General features: G+C 47.5%; 1 protein-coding gene across 1 annotated transcript; it reads right to left on the bottom strand.

Moving 5' to 3' along the window:
- Positions 1–377: 377 nt before the first annotated feature.
- Positions 378–9,127, bottom strand: PROX2 (prospero homeobox 2). Its single transcript, XM_077910002.1, is given in 4 exon segments — positions 378–754; positions 2,192–2,386; positions 3,659–3,787; positions 7,616–9,127. Coding segments are annotated over 4 exon segments (1,830 nt in total). The 5' UTR covers positions 8,936–9,127; the 3' UTR covers positions 378–568.
- Positions 9,128–9,764: the final 637 nt, after the last annotated feature.

The following is a 9,764-nucleotide window of genomic DNA, read 5'->3' on the forward strand; positions in this document are numbered from 1 at the left end:
TTATTTTTCAAATGAAGATATCTATTTTTCTGAGTGAAAAGCGTAAAGATAATGTATTTGAAAGTGTCTAGCAAAGAGGTGGACCTCCATAAATAGGTAACTAAACCCAGAAATGTGTAAAAATAAAACACAAAAGATAATTTTATCTGAAAGCCAAGGGGGGGCAGAAAACTAACATTTGTGTAGTGAGTAACATTTCATAGAGGGCTTTAAGACAGAACATCTTTTAATCCTCCCAACCTGGTTTTACAGATGCAGAGATCCTGGCAAAGTTCTCAGGGTCACAACACCTGGAAAACAGTGGAGTCAAGATTTAAGTTCTGATTACAAACTGTTGTGCCCTTTTCATAATATGCTACAAACATACCATTGCATTTGGTTGATATATTTTATAGTTAAGATTATGCCTGTAATGATTCTGAAAAAGGAAATAAAGTACCAGAAATGGTAATGGTACCTATGTGGGGGGTTTCTCCTTATGCCCTTTTTATATGCCTACAGCTATACTGACTGCCATTTAAGACAAACCCAGGAAACCCTGGCCAGTTGCTCCTCACTTTATGGGATCTTAGTTCCGAAACAGCTCCTGAGGATAGTTGGAAGATTTGAATATCTCTGGGATGTCACTGTCCAGTTTCGAAATAATTTTATAAATGGGTTTCTTCCAGGAAGGATCTGAGTCTTTCCCCGCGGAGACAGCCCTGAAGAACTCCTGTAACGTCAAACTGGCAATTTCCAAGAAGCAATCTGGTACCTGCATTCCCAGAGAGACCCACAAGAAAGAAAAGACATGAGGCTATGGAGCCCTAATGCTGTGCAGACCTCAATGCTGCCTGTTCCTTGGGTGACGGGCTGAGAAGAGCATCTCTACTCTCCTGGCCCTCGATTTCTGCAGCCCTAAGAATTTCCCCTGCTCTCTCATCATGTACAAACCTTAAAATGATGGTCCCTGTGAGACAGCCCTGGGAAAAAGCATATGAGGGGCACTCTACTTTGTAGGAAAAGCTGCTTCTACTAATGGTGATGTTTTTAGTAAGTGGGAAGCTCTGACTCTGATTGAAATTATATTTGTGGTTCAAAGGAGGTTTTTATTCTTTTCCTTAGTGCCTAATGTTGAAAGGTATGCCCTCAAATTTACAACTGTTATATCTTTTGGAGTTGGATCCAAAAGACTTGGAATCATTCCTGCTTCCAAAGCCAAGTATGAGGTTGAGGGGACTCAAGAATATGTTCCAGGACCTCACACAGACTGGCACCATAAATGATGGGGGAGTCCCACAGGTCCTCTAAATCCAGCCTGGCCCAGGGCTGGCCAGGACTGCATGCCAAATGACCACCCCATGTGGAAACATAGGCAGCACTGCTCCCCCTCCACACCCCCTGACCCCAGAAGCCTCAGAAAGGAGGCTTAAGTTTCCAAACATATCATGACTGAACATCTGGTAGATGCCAATAGTTCTTCCCTTTTTGGAGGTATCAGAATCTAGTGAAAAGGGCAAGGAGAGGGGAGTGTAGTCAGTGACCTACAGAGCAGGATGACAGTCCAGCAGAGCTGTCGGCTGCACACAAGGAAATGCGTGCCTAGATTAGAAGTTGTCACGGATGACATTTAGGCCATGTGCTCCCCCTTTACTGATGCTTTACCTCTAAGGTGCCACCAGTGTGCCTTCATAGAGATTCCCAAAGGACCAAGAAGCTTGAGTCCTGTTTATTCAGTATTTACAGAAAGAAAGGATTTGAGGTGACTTGCCATGAAAGGCCCACAAATAAAACTGTTCAAATGAGAAAAAAGGAACCAAATGATGAAATGAACAGAAATTGTAAAGAAAGTGGAGGCCAAGTCTAGGTGCTACCATCATTTAGTGGTGTGCCTCCTGGATAGAAGGGGGAAAAGGTCAACAAGCTATGGAACTTTTCAGTACAGAGTATTAAATCTAAAATGGCACAACACCTGGTCAACTTCTGCTTTAGTTTCAGAATGAAGACTGGCTGTATATTCATCTTGTGACATCCAACTGTTGCCTAAAAGAAGATCTTGAGTCTTATCTTTGTGGGCAATACAGACATTGGCCCCAAGCTGCCTTGGCTCTCACTGACTTAAGGACAGACACAGAAGGGGATCTTTTCTAAAACTCAATCACAAAGGGAAGGCAATCATCAGACCTCATGGGACCCAAGTATATGGTCTTACCTCAAAGTCATTTCCCTTGTTATAGTGCATATTGAGAGTTCGATAAAGTTCTGAGTTGCGGAGTACCACCAGCGTTTTGGGGTTTGTGACACCATCTGAAATCGCTTGCCGGGCAAATTTCTCCATTTGGATGTAATAAAACTCACGGAAGTTGCTGAACCATTTGATCATCTGGGAGGTTATGCAGCGGTTGAACTGTACAAACAATAGGCTCCATCAGGTCAGATGTTTACCATGAGGTGCTCAGCTTCCAGTTCAGCATAGGGCTTAATAAGGAGGGCTTCAACCACCATTAAAAAGGGCTTTCGTTTTTTAGAGAGGAAGGGGTGGGGGGCAGAGAGAATCTTGAGCAGTCCCCAACCCAGGGGTTGATCTCACAACCCTGAGATCATGACCTGAGCTGAAATCAAGAGTTGGATGGTTAACTAACTGAGCCACCCAGGCACTCCAAAAAGGGCTTTATTTTAAAAAGAAGCCACAGCTGTTTTCCTAGCCTATTCACTTATACACAGAAAAATCTCAATTAGCTACAATGGCTATTAGAAAATATTGTTTTCGTTATACTATATGTTGGCAAATTAAATTTTAATTTTAAAAAAGAAGGAAAAAATGTTTTTGATATACTGGATTTATGACTTAAAAAAATTTTTTTTAATTTTTTTACCCATGAAAAGCTTTCCATGGTGTCTAGTATAACATTGGGAGGACCTGGGGTCAAAGCCAGATGTTTCTGCTGTGCATGGCAGCCCCAGAGCCTTCTGTCAGGTCAAGTGCAAAAAGAAGGGATAAAGGTGTAGATTGGAGAGCAGTTCGTAGCAACCATACAGTTGCAGAATGAATTGAAATTAGAGCTTGGTGCAGGAGCCACTTGAGCAACTGAATATGAGGGAAAGATCTGAAAAAAATGCAAAGATGTAGATACAAAATATTAGCAGCCCAATCCCAACACCCAGGGTAGAGGAGGCCCTCAGAAGCTTTTCAGGAACAGGCAAGGTCTGGTTCCAACCACCAGAGGTTGATTCTCCTGTCACACTCGATCTCTGCGCCTTCAATCAGGTTTGAAAGGTAGCACTTTGAATAGAAACAAGACAGTGAGGAAAAAAAAAAAAAAAGGAAACAAGACAGTGTACAACCCTTTATATATTCTTTCTTTTTCATGGTCTCCACAGTAGAGACAAAACACTAGGCTGAGATGCCAATTAATAATGTTTCCCTCTCCCTGCCACCTTCCCTCACCCCCCTCTACCCATTTGTTTCTGGGAGTATCTACAGCTCAAAAGTTTAAAATTCAGATACCTAATCTTTGTGGCCCAAAGTTATTCATGCAGAGTCTCAACCCAGAACTGGAAATCCTACTGATGCCATCAGCAACATGAAGGGGACCTGAAGTGCTTGCCTCCCACTGGCCAGAACCCAGTGCCTCTTGGGAGTTTTGCAGAGGCTTTCAGAGGTGATAAATGACTCTACCTGGACATCAGGGAAGTAAGCCTTCAGGAGGTTGGAGCTGGGGTAGCGTGTGAAGAAAAACATCAGTTTGGCCTTCTTCAAGTGACCGGGATTTAGGCCCTCCTGGATTTATCTCAGCGTCAAGGAAAACTAACACCAGTTTGTCAGATAATTTTTATCAATTTATCCAAATAATGAATTGTCCTGCTCCTTATGGTTTCTATTTTATTTCATTTTATTTTTTTCTGGTTGAATGGTGTATTAGTTCCATTTTTTTTGTCTCTATGAAGTCTGATCAGATACACTTTTTCTTAGGGTGCCTGGCTGGCTCAGTCGGTAGAGCACATGATTCTTGATCCTGGGGTCTTGAGTTCAAGACCCCCACTGGGCTTGAGCTTACTGAAAAAAACTAAAAAAAAAAAAAAAAAAAAGAGAGAGAGCTTTTTCCAGATGTTGAATACCATATATGTACGGTAGATTTGCAGAATTTAAAAAACATTTTGATGTGTAAAAGTTCTGTGGCACATAGGATCTCAGCTTGTTGTACTTTGTGTGTGTGTGTGTGTGTGTGTGTGCGCACGCGCTTTCAGAATAGAATGGGAAGAGATGGCAAGTCTGTGCCAGATCTCAAAACCCCACATAGAGATTTCCTTCCCCTTCTCTGCCTCAGTTTCCCTGTCTGTAAAATGAGATGAGCTGACTGGTCCCTGTTCTACTCTCACAGCTCCCTTTGCAGTGTTCAAGCCAACAAATGCCTAACCAGCCTGAGTACCAGATCCCAGTTTGCTTTGGCTCAGGAAGCTTGAATTTCTTGGCTGTGCGTGCTCCCAGCATGGCTGGCAGAGCTCTCCCTCACCCCTTCCCTGTGAAATATTTCCTTGCTGAATCAGGCCTTCCTTACCCTGGGCTGTTGAGGCTTTTTGTACAAATCTCTGTTGTAGCAGTGACCTTCCTGGAAGTTTTATCGCACGTTGTTGTGTCCCCATTTAGAATGTGAGCTCCTTGAGGGCAAGGACCTTATCTTTTCATCTTTGTATTCCACACGCCTAGCCCAGTGCTAGGAATGTAGTAGGTGCTCAATAAATGATTGTTGGCTGAAGGAACGAGTGAGTGATTGGATGGTCAACCTTAATCTGTACCAAAATATGGAAATTATGTTCCAACCCCATACCTCACCCTGAGAACAGATCACTTGTCTGCTAACAAGAGCAGGGGGCTGTGGTGTGACTGTCTTGCACCAGTGTGGGAAGGAAATAAAGATTCCGACATAACACATAGCATTCCCAGGGAGAGTCCTGGGGCTGGGTGCAAAGCGTGACACAGAGTAAGCTTGGAGTTCAGGTCAGAGAGTATACCTTTAGGACAGTTAAGACTTCCCATAGGACATACCAGTTTAGCCAAAGGAGACCAAACCAACTGATCACAGTTACCACTGGCCATGGCACCCAGGATGCTGCCCTTGCCTCATTTGACCTACTACTTATCCTTCTCGAAGGTTCACAAATGCTGGGGAAAGAAGGCTGGACTTAGGAGTCCAAAGACCCAGTTTCAGATACTGATTTTGCCACCAATTTTGTGCAAGCCACTCACCTTCTCTGGGCCTCATTTCTAAAACGTAAGCATGGTAGTTAAAGCTTGTGCTTGGCAGTCAGATCCTGGGTTTGAATCCTGTCTCTTCCGTGTCTGTCTCATGACTTTAGGCAGATTAGTTTTCTTCTCTGTCCCTGCCTCTCAGACACCTGATCTAGGGTGGATGCTTGAGGATGAAGAGGTAACACAGGCCCAAGCCCCTTATCTGAAACTCTGGGCCAAATGGGGTTCAGATTTCAGAATTTGTTATTTTATTATGGTCACACGGTGCATGTGCCATATGTTAGTTAATGGCCAGAGCAGGGGCTGTGGCAGCAGTCCATAAACCAACACATTCCTATTTCCACAGCAAAGTGGATGGCTATTTACACTAAGTGAATAGTCTATAAAGAGCCTCCAATCAGTGCAGGTCAGGTTTTGGCACCAAAAATGTTTCCAGCAACCTTAAAGGGAAGAAATGACAGGGATTTTCAGAGCTCTTGAGTTCCAGAATTGTGGCTAAGTGGCGGTGGACGCACATGGGAACGGCTGGCACTGCCTGCCGCAGGGAAGGTGCGCAGCAGATGCTGCCCCCTACTGGCTGTCTCGTCACTCCTGCTCTGCCTGTTGCAGAAGTTTGTGATAGTTCTTTTACACTTCAAAGTAGCTTGCTCTCTGTAGCTTCCCTGGGCCAGGAACACATCTCTAACCGAGGGTAGGCAACAGGAATGAGGGAATAGTTGGGAACCAGGATGCTGCCCAGGGGCCTCAAATCACTCCTGGCAGCCAGGCCCTGTGCATGGGCTCCCAAAGCTCTCGGAGTTCCAGTCCTTATTTTCCGGAGCAGGGCTAGGCACCTTGGGTAGGTGCCCAAGAAATATCAGCATGCCCCTCCCAAGGGAAGTATAGCAGAGAACTTTTGGGGACTGAATCCTTTAGGTTTTTTCCACCATGGTCCAACTTTAACCACCAGCCTCTTACCAAAGGCCCAGACAGGTAGCCTTTGTCTTACAAGGCGATGTCCTAACAATCTGTCTCTACACCTCCAAGATTTCCTACTGCCCGAGAAGCAGTAGTGGCCTATGAGGTGTTCTCCGTGTTGGTTTCATGGTTGCTCGTGGCCTGCCTGCCTGCCTGGACAGCTCTCGGCAGTGCCCGAGCTTTAAGGGTGTTTCCAACACCTATGACCAGAAGAGGGCGCTCATGGCATTTAGGACACCAGAGCCCACACGGGTCCCACCCCATCTTTCTGCCCCTAAATACAGCTTCCCAGGAGAAGGACATGACTGTTCACACCTGGATATGCAGCTCCACAGACGCATTGACCTCTGGAGACCCAAGTCTAGGCTTCCCGTGAGAACCAGCAGTGGAGCTCCACCCTCTTAAAAAACAACATCCAAACTAATGTGGTCAGGAACTTTAGCCCTACCAGGATGCTTGTTGGAAGAGGATCTTTGGTCATGTGAGTTTGAGGTTGCAGACCTCCTCTTAGAGCTTCACATACAACATCGGCATGTTAAAGGTTCTGAGAAGTCCCGCAGTCAAACTACCCAGTGGTCGAAATAAACAGTATTTAAACAACCAGTAGAAATCATCTAGTAGTTACCCAAGCTGTTTTTTTCCCTAACTTGCCAACTATTAATATCCTGAGGGAGGATTACTCTGGGCAACACTATTTGGAAGAGTGGAGTCTGCCTATGGGTTACAATAAGATCCAGATCCCTACAGACCTGGCCCGTGGGCACCCTCTCACTCCAGAGGCCTAGCCCCCAACCTCTGGTCATCCTCTCAGCTGCCACTTAGAAGCTGTTCCTTAAACTAGAGGCCTCTTATCTCTTCCGGCTGCCTCTTGGGTCCAGTCCCTCAGGAAAGCATCCCCTTTTCCATCTTCCTCAGAAATTTCTTGTCCTTCATAGTTTCCCTGTGAATTACCTGGACAATGCATGTTTTTTTGACTGTGGAGCCAAGAGATTGGGGAAGCCATAATTCAGATGAGGTCCTTCCTCGGACCCTCTCTGCCTAGGTGTACAGGTCACTGACAACCAAATTATGGGGGTTTTCTTCCCATAGGGCATTTGTCATATTTTGGAAGCCCATTTGAGTTTAAAAGCAAACAAAACTCTTTCAGACCCAAAGGAAAGAGTCAGTAGTGGTGGAATCCAGTGTGTCACTGAAGAAGGTAAATGAGCCTCCCCAGCAGCCTCAAATCCCAGAATGTGGCCACCACCTTCTCAGAACCTAGTAACTACAAACCACAGGGAAGGAGAGCCTGGAAGCAACATTAAGGCCATCGGGAGAGCAAAGCCATGTCATGCCATGGGGTTATCTGTCCCCGACTCTGCTCATCTTCCAGACTTCCCGTTTCTCTGGGCTGTGGCACCAAGCACTTCAGTTACTAGTAAAGGATACATGGACTGAAGGTAAAGACAGCACATCCGGGGCAGCCTGCAGGCCACCCTGTTCCAGCTTCACTGAGGGAAGGAGGGCCAGTCTTTCCAAAGGCGGGGAAGCGAAGGGCAAGGGGTACTGCTGCTGCCTCAGAACCGATGGCCGCAGTCTGGCTGCTCCCCAAGGTCGCAGGGCGGACTCTGAGGAGGGATGGCTTTGGAAAGATGAGTCCTGGGGCAGACTGCTGCTCCAGTGACTGCTGGGTCCACACCCCAGTAGCTGGCGGAGAATCTGATTTTCCTGGACTTGGGAAGGTGTGGTCAAAGGGCAGTTTGCTGGGGGACCCTGACAGGATCTGGAGATCATCCTCAGGGAGACAGGGTACCTAGGAGGATCCAAGGACTTGGCCAGGGATAAGTTTCGCAGTGGGACCCCGGTCAGTGGCTGGGCCCTCCTGGGCAAGGTGGCCAAAGGAAAGAGATCTTTACAGGCACCTCTCTCGGGAGGGGAGGGCTCACTTCTCCCCTCTGGCACAAGCCCCTGGAAGCTTCTGCCCAGCTGAGTCAGGTGGCCTGGGGGATCCAACAGTACCTTTTGTAATACTGAGTCCACAGCTTGGGACACTGCCTCGGTCAACTCTTTCCTCAGAATCTCCAGCAAAGCCCGTGCTCCACACGGAAGGAACCTGGGCTCCTCAGACTCGTATTCCACGTCGGATGCCCTGTGTTTTTCCTCTCCGGAGAGGTCCCCACGGGAGCCCTGGTAGTGGTCACTGCCCACCACCCAGGGCCTAGATCCATAGCCCTTCCTCTGCTTCACACTCAGAGGGCCCTTGTCCGTCTCGGAGCCTCCTGGGCCCTGAGCCGCGTCCCTGGGCTCAGCGGCCTGCAGGATGTGCTTCTGTAAATGTCTTAGCTGTTGCTTCAGCTGATGGAGCTGTTCTCTCACCCGAGGGCCCCCTTTCCTGCTGTCATGGTTCCCAGCAGGGCCTGGCTTCAGGGGGCCTTGCTGCACGGGAAGGCTCTGCTTCCTCTTCCGCTCCCGCGCCCTCTCTGGGCAACATGCGGCCTCCCTGGCTCGAGCACCGTCTGGCAGCAGAGCGTTGGGAGAGAGGCACATGCCTTGGACGATGGTCTCCACTCTGGCCCTCTTTGCCTGGATATTCTCATCCCAGAACCAGTCAGGGTCGGCAAAGCTAGAGCTGGGGACTGGGCTCCAGGCAAAGGGGGAGCCTCCGGCCTTCTCTCGGGGGACTGGGCTTCTCTCGCCTTCCATACAGGGCTGTGCCAGGTGGGAGCAAGCCCGGGACAGAGGAGGAAGCAAGCCAGGGTTTGGATCCATCCCCTGGCTCCACGGGCACCTGCTCAGAGGGTTGGTTGCAGCTCCGCGAGGGAATCCCTTCTCCTAAGGTCCTCAGGTGGAGGGGTACCCAGAGTGAGCCAGGGGTTCCTCCTCCGCACTCAGAAGGATGAGAAGCAGCCGTCAAGGATTCAAACTCTGTGGTGCCAGGGCTTACAAACCTGAGCAGACTCTGCAGAACTAAGAGACAGGAAGAAAAGAATAGCGTATGTGACTTTGAGCTGTGCAAACAAATAACCTAGAGATGTTCTTAAAATGCAGATTTGGATTCAGCAGGTCTGGGGTGGGACAGAGATTCTGTATCTCTAACCAGCTCCCAGGCGATGCTGTGCTTGCTGGTTGGGATCCTACTTTAAGAAGATTCCTAAGAGAGATCCTTCAGGGAGAAATTCTCTAGCTAGGGCATGACAATAGAATAATAATAATGAATGTAACAGCAGTAGCTAACTGCACAACTGGCATCATGCCAAGAGCTTTACATCCATCACCCAATATAATTCTCATAACAACTCCCTGAGAATGTTGTCATTCTCATTTAAGAGATAAGGAAACAAAACAAGGTTTATCTGATTCAGAGTAACTTTCTTAGCATCTACCACCACAGAATCCACACCCCCAACCCCGGCCCTCACCAGCTCCCCCACCTCAGGTACTTGTTAAAAATAACAAATTCAGTAGCCCCAACCAGTCCTGCAAAATCAGAATCCCTTCATACTGGGGCCGGGAACCTGCATTTGAAAACAGCAAACCAGAGTTTGAGAACCAGCTGTTTGACCACTACATTGTCCTGCTCCTGGAAGAATCTGATTAC

The sequence above is a fragment of the Canis aureus genome, chromosome 9, assembly GCF_053574225.1.
Source record: "Canis aureus isolate CA01 chromosome 9, VMU_Caureus_v.1.0, whole genome shotgun sequence".
Classification (NCBI taxonomy): domain Eukaryota; kingdom Metazoa; phylum Chordata; class Mammalia; order Carnivora; family Canidae; genus Canis; species Canis aureus.